Consider the following 17,569-nt stretch of genomic DNA (forward strand, 5'->3'; position numbering starts at 1 on the left):
ACTGAGAGCCAAGCCTAGAGATGAGAGGTTCTGGGTTCAAATGTGACCTCAGACACATCCTAGCTGTGTGACCCTAGACAAGTCACTTAACCCCCATTGCCTAGCCCTTGCCATTCTTCTGCCTTGGAACCAATGCATAAAGAGAAGGGAAGTAGTTTTTTAAAATAATGATAATAATAATCCTTATTTGTCTATTTATTTTTAAAACCTCATACTGCATAGTGATTCCAATGTGCCCAAGGTCACACAGCTAGAAAGTGCCTGAAGGCAGATTTGATTTGGATTTCTTACTTCTTTGACTTGTTGCTACCACCCAAATAACCAAGGAACTTCTGAATCTGACATATTCATCACCTCCATTCTCCCCAATCATTAGTTCTCCTTAGAAGAATATAGGCTCAAAAAGTTCAAACACAAATCAGTATACATAGAAATTAAGAAAAACAAGACTGAAAAGATCAGAGATTAGAGAGGTAAAGCTATCTTATCCAAATCTTTTTTTTTTTACTTTTAGTTTCTATCTTAGAGTGAATACTAAGTATTGGTTCCAAGGCAGAAAAGTGGTGAGGGCAAGACAAGGGAGGTTAAGTGACTTGCCCAAGGTCACATATCTAGGACGTATATTAGATCAGATTTGAACATAGTATCTCTCTCATCTCCAAACCTAGTTTTTATCCACTGAGCCACCTAGCTTCCCCCAATCTCTTATTTTGCAAATGAGGAAACTGAGGCCAGGGACTTAATATTAACCACCAGTGAGGAGCCTACCTATCAAGGGTCTGAACAACCTTGGCCACTTACAGTGCTGGATGTCTTCCACTGGACCTGGAATTGCTCCTCCATGTTGGTGTTTCTTTGTCTCTCTGCTTAGCATGGTTCTTTTTTTCCCCTCTCTCTATTTTTTATTGGCATGTAAAACACACTTTCAAATTGGTCATTGTTTTAAGAGCAAAGTCATATATAACCAAAACCCACAAATAAAACCAAAGATACACTGAAGTGAAAGATGACTCCACAGTTCCTTCTCTGGAGGTGGAGAGCATTCCCTGTCAGTCTTTCAGGATTGTCCCAGATCAGTGCACTGCTGAGAATAGCAGAGTTTTCACAGATAATCATTATCCAATATTGCTGTTAATGTATACAGTGTTCTCCTGGTTCTGCTTTTTTTCTCTGTATCAATTCCTGCAGATCTTTCCAGCTTTTTCTGAAATCATCCTGCTTAGCATTTCTTCCAACACATACCACAATTTGTTCAGCCACTCCCCAACTGAAGGGCATCCCCACGTTTTCCAACTCTTTAAGCAGGACTCTTCTTGAAGCTCACGCCTGCATTATCTCTCAAAAATGCTGCTTTTCTGCTGTTACAGGATGGATTTGGATTTTCTCCCTGCTGCCCTTACCTCCTGCGGTGCCCCTTAACTTCCAGAAGATGGCACCAGTTGTTGCTCCCAGTGACAGTCCTTTCACCAACTGCACTGTCAAGTCTGCAGTTCTCCTGTGCTCCCAGCAGATGGCTGTTATTCCTTTTCTCAGGGTACTGGTTCTCAATTTCCAAAATCCTTGACCAAGGACAGCTCAAAAACACAATTCCATATACCTCTATTTCTAGAGCCTTCTTTCATGCTACGGTTCTTATTGTTCTGAGAATTACACATCCACAAGATCTCCCACTGACTAGTGGAAGCTTCTCCCCTTACAGCCTGTGGAGCCGGTCATTGCTCCATGTTTGTTCAACATGACATCATGGTTTATATCTTCTTTCTCCTAGCTCCTGGGTTGTCTGCCTGCCAAAAACATCAGTAGAAAGAAAATATTTCATAGTTGGGTTGATTAAATCAAAGGATTAGATCATAGATCTAATTTCTTAAATGCTTTTTACTTTATTCTGAATTATGGACTCATTTGCAGCTACTTAAATAGATTCTCCCTATGAAGACTTAGGGAGAATCTATTTAAGTAGCTGAAAATATCTGCTAAGAACACCAATTTGCTTAATGATAAAAGGTCAACTGACAAGTATATGAAATGAACATTGGATTGAAAAAAAGCCCTTACCTCACTTGAAAAGACAAATGGGAACTTTTCCACAAGAGAGCCAATGGAGCGGATGAATGTTCTTGAATTAAAAGGGAGGATCCTAATGAAATTATTAGTTTTCACAGATTTTTCTAGAACAGGCTAGAGCTCAGCAGTCTTCCCCTTTGTTGCCAGTAATTTCCCACTGATGCTATAGCCCACAAATGTGGTACATTTGGTATCTGGTGATAGAGCTTTCACATAAGCCCCAGTGCCAAAATATTGGTTTGGCATTGGCATTTGCTCTGTCAAAGCCAATTCTGATTTATTTTGACCAGTCAGCATTGTTCTCCTTCATAAAATCATTCAAAACTAAAGACAGCATCTAACTTGCTTCCTTATGCAACAATTTGAAAAATATGCCCTCTCCAATTGTATTTCACAAATATCACAGAACATCAAAGATTTATAATCCAAGTTAATCAAACAATCAATAAGCACTTATTAAGTTCCTACTATATGTCAGACACTGTGCTAAGCACTAGGGACACAAAAAGAAACAAAAGACAGTTCTTATCCTCAACTAGCTTACAATGTAACATTAGATAAAGCATGTAAACAAAAAGATACAAAGCAAGCAATATACAGTATAAATAGGAAATAATTAGCAGAGGGAAGATACCAGAATTAAGAGGGGTTGGGGAATGCTTCCTGTAAACAATGGAATTGTAATTGAGACTTAAAAGGAAACAAATGAGATCAAGAGTAAAATAGAGCAGAGGTGTTCCAGGCATGAAAGACCATTGGAACAAATACAATCTTACCTTCAGAAAGAAAGAAAAAATCTTAATTTAACACATCTCTACTTGTTTACACACAGAGTAATTTGTATGTTGTCTCTTTCTTTAAACTGTCTGCTCCTGGAGAGTGGGGATTGCTTTTTGCCTTTCTTATACCCTTAGCACGGTACCTAACATATAGAAAGAGCTAAAAATATACTTTTTGACCAGTTTATTGATTGGATGATTCAAACAGTATTTTTGTTGTCATTTAAAAATATTTTTATCAATGTTTTATTATCTCTTCAGTTTTAAATTCTCTCTTCTCCTTCTTCTTTCCCCTTCACCATTCATTGAGAAGACAAGAAAAAACAAAACTATTACAACCTCATTTTATACAACTCAGGTATACACAATTGTCAATTGAAAAAAATAAAAGCAGAAAAATACATAAAATCAAACATTTTAATTATGTGCTAAAGCCCTGCCATTTCCCCAAGTTGGTAAAGCCTTGAAGCAATTCTCCCTGTAGTGTTCATTCTCACACTGGGACACAGTAGTGTGAGTCTTTACATTATTTTGCTCCATATATTAGCTCCTGGATCAATCTTTGGCTCCAGTTCTTGCTTGTCTATGTCCATCAGCGCAGTGCTTCCCTTTGGTTTCATCAACACTATTGAATTATTAATAATGGTAGAGTAGTGATGCTGGTAGCCTTGACAAGCCTAAGAAAAGTTATAGTGTCTGGGTTGTGTTTATATAAGAAATGCATGTTAAATAATGGAGTTTGCTATTATTCATGATGTCTTGGATCGTATTGGTTAAATAAAATGAAGTCCTACTATATGTATAGTCACAAACAGTATTTATTAAGTGCCTACTATGCAAAGCATTTGTGTTAGGGATATAAAGACCACACACACACACACACACACACACACACACATACACACACACACACACACACACACACACAAGCTCAGTTCTTCCCCTCAGGAAACTTACCTTCTACTAGAAATGTTTAAGTACATATAGAATCAGAGTGAGCAAAGAGTGGATGATATCAGGAGAGATCAGAAAAGACTTCCTGAAAGTGGAGGCACAGAAGCTTGAACCTTAAAAGAAGCTGGGGATTTTTAGAGGCAAAAGCAGCAATGTTTAACTGGATCTCTGGGGGGAAATATATTCATAATATACTTTTTAGTTTAATCTGATTATTAACATTTTCTCTATCACTTTCTTAAGTAAACAATCAATCAACAAAACAATGAATTGAAATCTGATTTATAGCATTAGCCAATTTCCATTGAATCTCTTGAATATTCTTATTATCAGCTATGTTCTTTACAATCTAAGTAATTTCTCCTATTCTGTGCCAGAAAGCAATTGATTCTTTACAAGACTTCTCTCCCCAGTGGCTTCACCATTTATTTCCTTGCTGGAAATACTAACTTTTTTTAACCATTTGAAGCTTCTCTGTCTTGGCTATCAGAGTATTCCAGCCTTAGTATACATTATTTTCCTTCATACACTCTCTGGTCCAGCCAAAATGACCTTTATCGTGCACATGCTGCTTTTGCACAAGAGCATTTATTAAGCACTTCCTATCTGCCAGGTATTGTGCTAAGTTCTAGAGATACAACTGGAAGCAAAAAGAAACACATAATAAATAATAATTGTCAGGCATCTCTTGCCTTTGCATTATCACACTTGCCTTTTCACTCATCATTCTTTCTGATTTCAGTCTTTCTCCAATCCATTGTCCCTGGAGCTGCCAATTTGCCAATTCCCTTCTTTAGGAATTAGCCCTGCCACCCTCTCCTGCTCAAGAAGCAAGCAGTCCACTATTGTCTTTAGGATAAAGCATAAACTCATTTGTTTAGCTTTTGAAACCCTTTGCAATCTGTCTCTAATGTTTTCCCAAAACAATTCATTTCTAGGACACACTCACCATTTCAGACAATCTGTCCTACTTGCTCTTCCCAAAAGATATTCCATTTCCCATTTTTATGCCTTTGCACAGGCTGTGCCCCCTGCCTGGAATACACTCCCTCCATAACTCTGTCACTTGGCATTCTGGGCATTAAGGCTCTGTTTAAATATTATCTTCTGCAGAACTCCTTTCCTGATCTCTGCAGTTAAATACTCAAATTGTCCCCAATTTACTTTATATTTATTTCCTATATATCTTGTTTTTACTTACTTGGTTATGTGTTCTATCAGTTAATTATCATTTGTCAGTCAAATAACATTTATTGTGCCCCTACTATGTGCCAGGTATTGGGCTACATACTGGGGACACAAGGAAAGGCAAAAGAACCCCTGTTCTCAAGGAGTTTATAATCTAAGGGACTGTAAAACATAAGCTCCTTAAAGGAAGGGCAGCATTTCACTTCGGACTTTCTGTTTCCAATACATAGCATAGTGCCTTGTACATAGTACACACATGTGCTTTTTTTAAAACCTTATCTTCTGTCTTAGAATCAATACCATATGTTGATTCTATTTGTTCTGTTGATTGTATCTATTGATTCTAAGGAAGAAGAGCAATAAGGGTTAGGCGATTGCAGTTAAATGACTTGCCCAGGGTCACTCAGGAAGTGTCTGAGGTCATATTTGAACCCAGGACTTCCCATCTCTGGGCCTGGTGTTCTATCCATTGAGTGACCTAGCTGCCCCTGTGTTTGATGACTGATTTCCAAATCTGTATTTCTAGATCCAATCTCTCTGACGAACTCTAGTCTTACATCGTGTACTGCTTGCTAGACATCTGCATTAGTATACACCAGCTGTATCTCAAACTTAATTTACTGTGCCCAAAAAGAGAACTCATCATCTCCCTGGCCCCTAAGTCCACTCCTCCTCCAAATTTCCCTGTTTCAGTGGAAGGCATCATTATCCTTCCAGGAACTCGAGTTTGCTTCATAGTCATTCTTGACTCATCCTTCTCCAACCCTATCTCATCCACTTAGTTGCTTCTGAGTATTCTTTTGTATCTGTCCTCTTCTCTCCAATCACACAGACTTTACCTGAATTAATTATATATAACCTTTTTTAAAAAAAACCCTACCTTCTGTCCTAGTAACAACTCTAAAACAGAAGGGCAAGGGGTAGGCAATTGGGGTTAAGTGACTTGGCCAAGGTCCCCCAGTTAGGAAGTTTTCTGAGGTCATATTTGAACCCAGGACCTCCCATCTCTGGGCCTGACTCTCAATCCACTGAGCCACCCAGTTCAGTTCTATTTCAATGAGCAGATGATACCACTGGTGAAGGGGTCAAAGAATCTGAGTTTGAGTCCCACCTCTGACACTTACTGTGTAACTGAGTAACTCTCCCAACCTCCCTGGCTCTTGGGATCCTCATCTGTTAAATGAGGATGTTGGCCTAGAAGACCTCCTAGGTTCTTTCTGGCTATCATCAAGTAGAAGACTTCCAACTTTCTCTGGGGTTCAAGACTGTCTTGTTTTGACTCACTTCTGAGCCCATCACTACTCTTCTAGTTAGGGAAATCACACCCTCAAAGGCCTTCCTCTTCTCTATCATTCCACCACTTCTGTCTCCAGGTCCAATGAGTTCCCCTACTAGACTGTAAGCTCTTATCTAAACTGTATCTCTCTTCCCCATTGCCTAAGCACTCTGCTCTGGTTACCACAAATGCTTAACAAATAGTTGTTGAAGGAATGAATGTTTGCTGAATGATTGCCCTGGCCCTCTCCCCACCAGCACAGAGTTGGAGACACACCATATGTACAAACCATTCATTTTATTTCCTGTTTTGGTTTTATACAAACTTATATTTATACAAATGCAGCTCTCTTTGAGAGCTGGGGCTGCTCTAGTAGTCGCTATATCTAAAAAGAATGACTGCTGAAAGGAGGAAGCAAATGATCACCCATTTCAGGGAGGCAGGATCTCTCCCTTGCTGGGTAAGAAAGATGCTATGAGGATGCTACAGCTTCTTGGAGGACACTCAACTTCAAATCTTCTCCTAAGGTCACTTTGATATCAAATAAAGACACCAACATCACAGGTTTCCTCGTTAGGTTTATTGTCTAACTCTAGCAAGATTAAATTGTCCCCAGAATGTGCATAAGTAGATATAATTCTCTCCTGTGGGGTTTTCTTGGTTACAAGAGTGACCAGGTGGAAGGTGTTACAGAAAGACAAGGGAATCAATCCCATCTCAACCAACAGTCATTTCTTCTTCCCCTCCCCACCCCCTTCCCCCAACAAGAACAGGGCTCTGAGTAAGCCCTGAGTAAGGAGAGAGAGTCCACATAGCCAAATATTGTTAAAGTGACCTTTGCAATAGGGCAATCCCAGATACAAACCACGGATGGAGGGAATTATTGACTGGGTCAACCTTAGGTTATTATTAATCAGGGATTTCCCCTGCATGGATAACACCATTGGGACTTCCTCCAGCCCATAGCTTTTTGAGATGAGAGTAGGTGGGATCAAGCTGGGCACTAAGCCCCCCATCTCACCTCCTGGGAAATAAAGTTCATGCTGGGATGGGTAAGTAGAGAAGCAAGCACCAAAGCGTCTCTTGAGATGGGAGGTCAAGTTCTAAACCCCTGCTGAGAATCATGTGCCATTCCATCTTATGTGCCTTGACACAAGATTACAGAGACCTCCTGATTGTCTATACCCTCCCCACAAAATTGCTCTTTGCCTGCTTATTTCATTTCATGGCAAGAGAGCAGCTAGGGTTGTTGCATTGTTTTCAGGACAGAGAATACACTTCAATGAATGGGTTGGGTCTGGGTCCTCTTGACAAGGCCATGAATGGGCCACACGGTCCCTTGGAATCTTCCTTGGCACATGACCTTATTTGGCAGCCTGGATACCAGACTGATGGTACTAATTCCAAGGGTGGTTGAAGGGACAAGGGATAGGACCCTGAGAGAGGGAACACAGCTGGAGATGCCTTACATACATATGGGGGGGGGGGGGGGGGAGATAATTGGATTAAAAAAAAAACAAGAAAATCCAAACAGCTCTCAATTCTCTGTGCTAATAGGGGAACAGTTAGCATCAGTGATTCCCAAATCACTTTTGTTTGGTTTTGGAAGACATCACTTCATGGTCCAACAGTAGATTTCTTCTTGCTTCTGTTGAGCAGAGGCTGGTTGGGAAGAATTGGTCAAGATTCACAGATAAACTCATCAGCACTCAGATGAGAGGAAATTAGCCAGGATATCAAGTTGTCTGGGGACCTTCAAGAGAAATTCCATAGCAAATCAAGATTTCCCCAGCAACTTTTTGAACAGGGTTTTGGCCTTTTCTGGATTGGAAAATGGTAGACAATCCATAAGTAGGGAGAGCTTTTGTGTGTGTGTGAATGGCAGTGGCAGTGGCACTGAGCCTCCTACTCCCAGTCACCCCAGGAACTGGCAACTACATCAACCCAGACATTCTACATTTTGAAAATAGATTTGCCTTTAACAAAAGCATAAAATAGATCTATCTTAAAAGTCCTTTTTTTTTCTTCTTCATTTTTGGATAAAAAGAGAACTAGTGGGTTGGGGTAGAGGAATTCACTTGATGGGTTGTGATCTGATACAGTAAAGAGGGTAAGGGAAAGGGAAGAATAGTTAAGGTCAGGGGCTCTGGAAATGGATAAGACATCCAAACAAATATATATTATCTAGAATATGTATAATTTCCATAAAACATATATTAAGGCATGTAGAGCAACATAAAGAACCAGCTTTATGAAATAATAGGTGAGAAAGAGGTGGGAGAGGTGCAAACTTGTTACTTCCTGGTATTTTACATGTATTTCTTTGAAAAAGTCCTTTTTTTTTTAAGAGGGGGTGATGGGGCAGGAAGAGAAGACAGATAAATTCCAGGAAGGGTTGACAGTCCCTGGAAATCAGTTCAAAGTGGGAGGAGATAGGCTTCTTCATTGGGAGCTTAAATGGGACAAGAGGAGAGCAAGACGCTAAAGAGAAGGATCTTTGGGCATCTTCCTCTTTCTCCCAAACAGGAAGGACAGACTAGGGATGCTTCAACTGTGCCTAGAACAGGATGCAGAGGTGAGATTCAAAATACATGATGAAATTTGATACAAGTTGTTGTCATCTTTGAGCAATGAGATGTATATCTGAGGGTGCCTTTTGGAAGGGTGGTAGCTTGTCATTTGAGGAATTATATTTATTTCTATGGGCATAGCAACTATCCTAGCTAGTAAAGAGGAGAAACAGTTGGGGTGAGGATGAGAGGATGCCAAACAATTGCTCTTTTCAGCTTCCCTTAAGCTTAAACTACCAGGGTATTGGGGTGGGTGGGAGTGATCTACTTTGCATTAGAGTGCCTCTTTGACTAGTAGTTATGGCAAAAAAATATGGCATCTAGAGACCAGGCTTACTCTTCTCCTTCTCTAGCTGCATCTATTTTATGTCATTGAGTAGAAGAGAGTAAGATCACTTGATCTCTATACATTCTCCCTCTCTGTGTTGGAGGTGCCAGAAAAGTCCTCCTATTAGAATTCCAGTGTCACCTGACACTGACTGGGAATCCTCTAGAAGAATGGAGTACATGATGGATTAGACCTTTGGATTTTGTACTCTGCTGGAAACTAAGGGATGGGGACCACCAAACTGGCTGAGGTTTCCCCCATTTTATTTTTTTATCAGCTGCCACTCCTAGTGGGGCATATTCAAACCCCAGGACATCCTTCCATCCCTCCATCCATCCATCCATCATCCAGAGGAGCTTCCCAGGTTCTCATCCAAGATCTCCCAATTTGAATCAGAGCTATGAGACTGAAGCAGCCCTGCCCTACTGTGTCTTCCTTAGGCTAGCCTGTGGGAAAGGGGGTGCCCAGAAGAGAACTCTTGGGAGCCATGAGATTTCCAGAAATGCCCCTCTGGCATTGCTCTCATTATTGAATGGTAGTTTCACTTGGAGAAAATAACTTTTGAGCTTCTTTCCTAACCCCCTCCTCCTCCACAAATGAATGTTGCTGGGGAAGCCTCCCCAACCACTCTCCTCTGCCTCCCCATCCCTTCACCCTCCTCGACTTGTCCTTGGACACTACACAGACCAGCTGGTTTCCTAATCACTGCACCCCACCACCTGTACACCACCACTGAGCACTGTGACTAACATTCACATCCTTGCTTGCATCCTTCTCTTGACCCATTACACTTGTCTTTGGCACCGTCAAGATGACCAGTCCTTCTTCTGTCCCCAGAGGGCATCCACGAGCCAAGATTGGTTAAAGCTGAAGGTTTAAATCGAGAGCTAATTGGGGCTAATAGTGGAGGGCGGCTGGGAATTCTGCCCTTGGTGCCAGGGTTAGAGGCTAAGCAGGTCTTCTGAGGGGCTTGGGGAGGAGATATGTCCATCTCTTTCAGCTCCTGGCCCATATTCTCCCCTCCACAGCAGTCACCAGGTGTGGGGCTCCTATCCATTCAAATGCCAGGTGGGGAGGGGCGCCTCATGCCAGTCCCAGGCCCTGGGCCTGTGACCCTCACGGAGCAGAATAACCAGACCATCTCTCCAGAAGGGGCCATGATCCAAGAGGCCGTGGGGGTGCATGTGTCTTGAGGTATCTGTGCTCCTCTCAGCAGCCAAAGCCACCCCAGGCCTGGCTCCCCACAGCAGTCCTGTGGGGAGTGCAGTGGAGGTGAGATAAGGAGCCTGGACCCCAGGTGTGGCAGACGAGGGCTTCAGAAGGTGGCTCTGTGGAACTTCACAGCATTGGCCTCAGCCAGGGCTTGCACTAGAGAGAGAGAGACAGAGAAAGGAAGAGAGAGAGAGAGAGAGAGACAGACAGACAGAGACAGAGAGACAGAGAGAGACAGAGAGAGATGGCATGAGCATGGGTGGCTGGCTATTCTGAATGCAGGGGGCCACTCAGAATAGTTTGCTCTAAAGAATATTAGGACTTTGCTTCTATCTAGGGAGTGAGTCTGCTGGGCAGTGGGAGAGGTGCCCCTAAGATGTCTTGGCAATAAGGATTCCTCCTCACATCAGATGAGTAGTCAGGATGATCATTTTTCCATTTGGCCCACATTAACGCCTAACGGCAGCCCGTGCCAGATTTCTCTCTCGGGGACGGGGTTGGGGTCTGGGAGGGAAACTTTGGAGGGTGATGCCCAGGAAGATGCTACTTCCCCAGTGATTGGCAGATGAAGGTAAGTTCACATCCCCCATCTGCCCCAAGATCCAGGTGCTCTCCAAAGGATCCAAAGGACCCAAAGTCTCGCGGGGCTTTGAGGAGCCCAAGAAGGGGCACCCTGAGATCCAGGCCCAGGCCCAGCCACTGCATTGAGGTGCTTTGGGAAGGCTCAAGCAGATGGATGGACCAGAGCAGAGCAGCGAGGGGAGGGAAGCAATCTCTAAATGGAGGGAAAGAGCCAGCTCCGGGGATGGGGCAGGAAATCTCTCTGGGGCAGATCAAATACAGTAGAAAAGATGCTTACGTCACAGCTCAGACCCGCATAGAATGGCTGTTGTCGGTGCCCCGCGGGGGATCAGACGAGAGGGGGTTGGCTGGTGGAGTCGGGGAAGCAGGGGAGGTGGGAGGGCTTGGGGTGGCACATTGAGCTGGAAACAGAAATGAACAGGCTTGTGAATGGGAGGGAAAGAGGGGATGGGGAGGGGGGATGAGGGCACCAGGAACAAGGCCCCTTCCAAGAAGGGGAGAGGATGAGGGTGTCGAGGCAAGCGGGGAAAGCGGGGCTTGCAGCTGGTGAACCAGCCCAAGCACAGGCAAAGCTCCCCTCACTCGGAAGGGCAAGGCTGGTGTTGCTCAGTGGTTTGGGCAAGTCAATGAGGGCCTGGGAGTCAGGAGACCTGAGGTCCAATCTCGCTGCAGTGGCAGCTTGATGTGTGACCTTGGGTAGGTCATCTGCTCTCTTTGTGCCATCATTCACTCATCTGTGAAATGAGGATGGGCAGTTACAGATAGGTTGTGATCCAAATGAATGGAGGGAATACTCCTTCCCATATTCATGAGATCACAGATCCACTGGACTAATGGAGCAAATCAGGGAGTTCTGTTCCCCCTGCCTTAAAGGGCTTTTCTGGGGATACAATGAGATAGGTAACCTATGTAGAGGCTTTTCAATGATGCATTTTACAAATGAAAAGTCAAACTAATAATGATTGCAATTATATCACATAATATTTGCAATTATTATATTATATCCAAAACAGAGTGAAATTTCACTAATTAGAACCTTTTGTTTCTACCCTCTTCACCCCCAAGAAGAGGGTCTAAGTCAAGTGGACCTCAATTAGTAGAAAAGCTGAATTAGTCTAGATCAATTTTAAAAAACCATTTTCAATTTGAGTACCTTTGGAAGCTGATAATTCAGTGTCATCTTAAAAATTCACTTGAAATATCTCAAGTGAGTTTCTTTTGTGTCTTGGAAATAATTCAAGTATAGACTCATTGTGGAAATTAGTCTATACTTGAATTTTTTTGGGGGGCAGGGGTACAATATGTACCTGCTTGAATGAGCTTTTGAGATCAGAGATTATAAACTATGTTTTATCTAAATTCTGTGTCTCATCGAGTTTATTAACATTCAATAAATATTAGTAGGATGTAATTTGTGCTTATATGCTATTAGTTTACATGAAAAAGACAATGCACTCTTTAAAGAGTTGGACTCAAGACCTTTAAGGGTCTTTCCAACTTTGCCTGCCTTAAAACAACAACAACAACAACAACAAACAACCCTTATCTTCTGTCTTAGAATCAAAGTATCAGTACCAAGGCAGAAGAGAGGGGTAAGGGCTAGGCAACTGGGGTTGTGACTTGCCCAGGGTCACATAGCTAGGAGGTCTCTTGAGGCCAGATATGAACCTAGGACTTCTAGGCTTGGTGCTCTATTCATTGAGTCACCCAGCTTGCCCCCTTTGCCTGACTCTGTAATGGTATATAGCAAATTCTTTGTAAATATATTCCTTATAGTCTTTAGTCAACTAATGAATCTATTTCTGCCTCCTTTTCAGACATTGTATATACCCAGCACAACCTTCTTACTGAATGAAGCCCAAATTAGTGAGGTTTCACTGTATTATTTGGCTAGAGCAGCAAAAAGGACAAAGGGGAGCAGGGTGGAGTTTGAAGCACTTTCCAGGTTCTTATTCAGCCTCAATGAACCAGAGGGATTCAGGAAGAAGTTAAGGACAGGTAGATGCCCCTGGTTCAGAGGGGGTCAGGACTTCTGCAGGATCCCACAGGATATTATTCTCCTGAAGAGGAATTCTGGGTGTCTTGCGTCTTGATCGTAGCTCTTCCCCATTAGACCTCCCTTCCCCTTCTTGCTCTCTGTTTGGCAGTTAGGAAAGGTGGGCTTAAGAAAGGGTGGGTTTTGGTTTTGCTTTATGGCTGTAGCCATAAAGCTACGTATGTAGACATGTGGTTAGCATTTAGCACTGGTGAGTACGTTGGGAGTACTGGGACACTCATCCATCTTGTACTCACATTGCCCTGAGTCCCTGAGCAACAATATAGGCAACCCTCAAATGCACACAGGAATTCACTCCTTCTATCTGCCTTCACATTCCCTACAGCGTGTAGACATATGGTGGTACATCCACCTCTGGACAATCCACAAGCACTGTACATGCTCACACAAACTCTGACACAGGAATACCTCTGAACATTTTCTGTGCTTTCCCTCCCACCCAAACCTCTGTTGTTAGCACTCTCCCTCACAAAAATCAGTTTATGTTGCTTTCTATTTACAGATCATTGTGCATATAGCATCTTCCCACAAAAACATAAGCTTCTTGAGGACAGGAATATTTATCATTTCTTCGTACACCCAAAGGACCTTACAAATGTTGTTCAGTCAGTTCAGTTGTGTCTGCCTCTTTGTGACCCCGTTTGGAGTTTTCTTGGCAAAGATACTAGAATGGTTTTGCCATTTCCTTCTCCCACTCATTTTACAGATGAGAAAACAGAGGCAATCGCCATTAAGTGACTTGTCCAGGGTCACTCAGCTAGTAAGTGTCTGAAGCCAGATTTGAATCCAGATTTTCCTGACTCCAGGCTTGGTGCTTTATCCACTGGACCACTTGGCTGCCCCATCTTGCAAATATTAGGTAATTAATAAATCTTTGCTGAATCAATTTATACCATCCAGGAGTCATTCACCCAGGAAGTTAAACTAGCTGGGATACAACTGAGAATAGGAAAAGCCAGAAAGATCTACATGCAACCAGAACCAGTGCTAGGAAGTCTGTGTTCCCTTTTTTCTTTTTCTCTTTCTTACTTTCTAACCTTTTATCTTACCTTTCTTACGTTTTATCTTACAATATCGGTTCCAAGGCAGAAGAGCTAGAAGAATTAAGTGACTTGCCCAAGGTCACATAGTTAAGTATCTGAGACCAAATTTGAACCCAGGTCCTTCTGATTCTAGGCCTGGTGCCACTTAACTGCCCTAGAAGTCCATGTTCTCAAGCAAATATTAAGTCTCAGCTAGGTGGTTCAATTTTTAGGAGTGTGATCTGCAACTTCTAATAAAAGGTTATGGGGAGCAACCGGGTGGATCAGTGGATTGACAGCCAGAACTAGAGATGGAAGGTTCTAGGTTCAAATCCAGCCTCAGACACTTCCTAGCTATGTGATCCTGGGCAAGTCATTTAACTACAGTTAACTAGCCCTTACCACCCTTCTGCCTAAGAACTGATAATTAATATTGATTCTGATGAAAGGAAAGGGTTTTTAAAAATCATAATAATAAAGTGCATGCCCTCAATGCAAGGACTCATCCAGCATCTTCCATATAGCTGAGGTTCATTAAATGCTTGCTGAATCGGATCAGATTTACTGATAGGGAGCCCTTTCCTCAGAGCCTTATTTACTTACTCTTACTTATTTACTTACTCTTTCTTCCTACACATCTCCAACTCCAACAAGTTTGTTACAATCTTAGAAAGTAGGTGACTACGTGATAGATGCTGAGAATTTAGGAAGGAGGGAGATGGGCCATCAAGGCAGGAATGCAGAGCAGCAAGAAGACACAGCTCACCAAAGAATGAAACAACAAAATTAGCAGCAGGAAAGGGAACTAAAATCATAGCATTAAAAACGTGTTTGCTCCCAGGGGCCTTTTGGGGCAAACATACATACCTCAGGGGCTCATTGGAATATCATTACGAAATAGTGATCCTGGGTTAAGTAAAGGGTAAATAAAGCCTATTGGCATCCCCTGTTTAATGAGGGAAGGAAATTTATATATAAAGCTCAGTAGTTAGAGAGCCAGCCCTGGAGATGGGAGGTCCAGGGTTCAAATCTAGCCTTAGATACTTCCTAGCTGTGTAACCCTGGGCAAGTCACTTAACCCCAATTGCCTAATACTTGCTGCTTTTCTACCTTGGAACTTAGTATGGCTTCTAAGACAGTAGGAATAAAAAGTAAGAAAAGCAACAGCTCTGTATCTCCCTGGCTGCCCACATTGCTGTTAGCTCTTCTGGTCCATAAGAGCATCTCCTCCTACTTCCACTCAAGACACTCAAGGATCCCTACATGCCCTTGGAGGCATGTAGGTGACTCAGTGAATTGATTGCTGGACCTGGAGTCAGAAAGACCTATGTTCCAACATTTGGGAATGACACTCAACCTCTGCCATCAGTTTCTTCAGCTGTAAAATGGGTATCCTTCTTGCACCCACCACCACAGGAAAATGAGATATTTATAAAATTACCTTGACACAGCAATTGGAACAGAGAAGATGCTTAATAAATACATATTTCCTTGCCGTCTCCTCTTAACACAGGCAGGTGAGGAGATTTGTTCTCTGCATTGGCTAGGATGGAGCCTGGCATACAGTAGGCTCACCAAAAATGATTGTTGATTGCTCCATTCAGGGGAGAGGCTTTAGCTGCCTGGAAAACAGGCTTAAGGAGAATCCGTGCTTCTCTGGCGAGGCCAGGTAAAGGGGACCTTGTTGTCCAACGCTGTCACAGTCACCCATGCGCACACACAGCACACAACGCTCTCTCAAGCCATGGGGGTGTCTTATAGTACTATCATGAGGCGTTCTTGTGAAATGAAGCTAGTGGGGACCCCTTTGTGTGAGGGATGCCTTTAAGCATGGCAGTGATGGTGTCTTCAGTCGCCTCCAATTCTTTATGACCCCATTTGGGGCTTTATCCACCAAAAAGCAGTAGTTTGCCATTTCCTTCTCCTGCTCATTTAACAGATAAAGAAACTGAGACAAGCAGGGATAAATGGCTTTCGCAGGGACACGCAGCTAGTAAGTGTCTGAGGCTAGATTTGAACTCAGGAAGATTCTTCCTGACTCCAGGCCTGGTATTCTACCCACTGTGCTTCCCAGCTTGCCCTCATTGAACATCTTTTGTTATTGTTCAGACTTTTCAGTCATGTCTTATTCATGGTGACTCCATTTGGAGTTTTCTTGGCAAAGATACTAAAGTGGTCTGCCATTTCCTTCTCCAACTCATTTGACAGATGAGGAAACTGAGGCTAACAGGATTAAATGACTTGCCCAAGGTCACCCTGTTATTACATGTTTGAGGCTAGATTTGAACTCAAAGAGTGGCATCCAACACTTTATCCACTGAGCCACCTGGCTGCCCAGTGTAAGCTTACTTAGCGCTATTATAGTAATAGTCTGTGCATTCATGCTGGGCAGAAGTTCTGCTCAAAAGGCATGTATTTGGGGGGAAGGAGAATTGGTTTTTTTATGTGATTGTATCTTACTTCCAAAAGAAATTGGGTCATGGGCTCACAGGGTCACAGAACTTTGAGCCAGGGCTTTAGCAATCACCTGGTTCAAGCCCCTCAGTATGACAGATGAGGAAACTGAATCTCAGACAGGAAAGTAACTTGGCCCCAAGGTGAATGAGTAGCAGGGCAGAGCTTCAAACCACCGTCTTCTAATACCAAGTCCAATGTTCTTTCTTGCATAAAGTCTGTCTTTCTGTGTGTCTGTCTCTCTCACACATACACACACGCACACCGAGCACTCACACAGAGACCATGTACTTTCACAAGCTGTGCCTCCACTCTATGCCTCCACCTCTAACACACATGTTGGTGGGTCCTGCCGTGCCTCTGGTGCCGCCGTGTGGGTTTCTGGGCCACAGAGCCGGGGAGCCGAAGCAGCAGGGACAGGGAGCTGAGGTTGGGGTTTGGCAGCGCCATTCTTTAAATATTTGGGGTTTGGGCAGGACCCAGGTGGCCGTTTGCTCCGAGCGCACGGGCGGAAACCTAAGCCTGTGTGTGTATAGGGGGAATCTGATAGGCCGGTTCAGGTTTTGTTTTCATGGAACCTCTGGCTGGAGGCCTATGGCAGAGAAAGCCAGGGCCCTGGGGCCGGGCTGGGGAAAGGTTTTTCAGCAAAGAGTTTTGTTTTTATTCCTTCTGAAACAGGAAGTTGCCTTTTGCCCAGAGCACGGAATTTGACCTTTGGAGGTTCAAGTTCAGTTTGTGAAGGAAATGTTGGCACGTCTTGCTGGGGCTTTCGTGCCCAAACCAGTTTAGCAGTCTCATGCCCTGTAGCCCTGATTCTGGAAGATGCCTTCTCCCCGACACCCCCAACCCCCCAAGTCTTGTTCCATCCTTCCCATCAACCTACCCCCTCCCCAATGTGTCCATAGCCAATGGACAACTCTCCTGTTCTAGGATCTCTTCAGGGAAGATGATTTATCGATAGCAGGAGAAGCACCCTATGGAGGGTCAGAAGACCAGGGTTCAAATTCTGGCTTTCACATAAATGTATGACCTGAACGATGGAGTTGAAGTTCCTGGCCTTATTCTTCTCATCTAACAAATGGAA

The 17,569-nt window shown here is 43.2% G+C and overlaps 1 protein-coding gene across 11 annotated transcripts in view; it reads right to left on the minus strand.

Annotated features, from left to right (window-relative positions):
* Positions 1–6,543: 6,543 nt before the first annotated feature.
* The window catches only part of PLEKHA6 (pleckstrin homology domain containing A6), a 243,471-nt gene continuing 232,445 nt past the window's right edge, over positions 6,544–17,569 (minus strand). For 4 of the 11 annotated variants that reach the window (XM_056815779.1, XM_056815777.1, XM_007481213.3 and 1 more), the window contains exon 26: positions 11,386–17,556. In XM_056815779.1, coding sequence (XP_056671757.1) covers positions 17,423–17,556 — 134 coding nt within the window. In that variant the 3' untranslated portion in view covers positions 11,386–17,422. Of the gene's footprint in view, positions 10,528–11,230; positions 11,355–11,385; positions 17,557–17,569 lie in introns of those variants that run through there. The other 7 variants (XM_056815781.1, XM_056815785.1, XM_056815784.1 and 4 more) reach the window with 4 other exon arrangements.

Source organism: Monodelphis domestica, chromosome 2 (genome assembly GCF_027887165.1).
Source record: "Monodelphis domestica isolate mMonDom1 chromosome 2, mMonDom1.pri, whole genome shotgun sequence".
NCBI lineage: Eukaryota > Metazoa > Chordata > Mammalia > Didelphimorphia > Didelphidae > Monodelphis > Monodelphis domestica.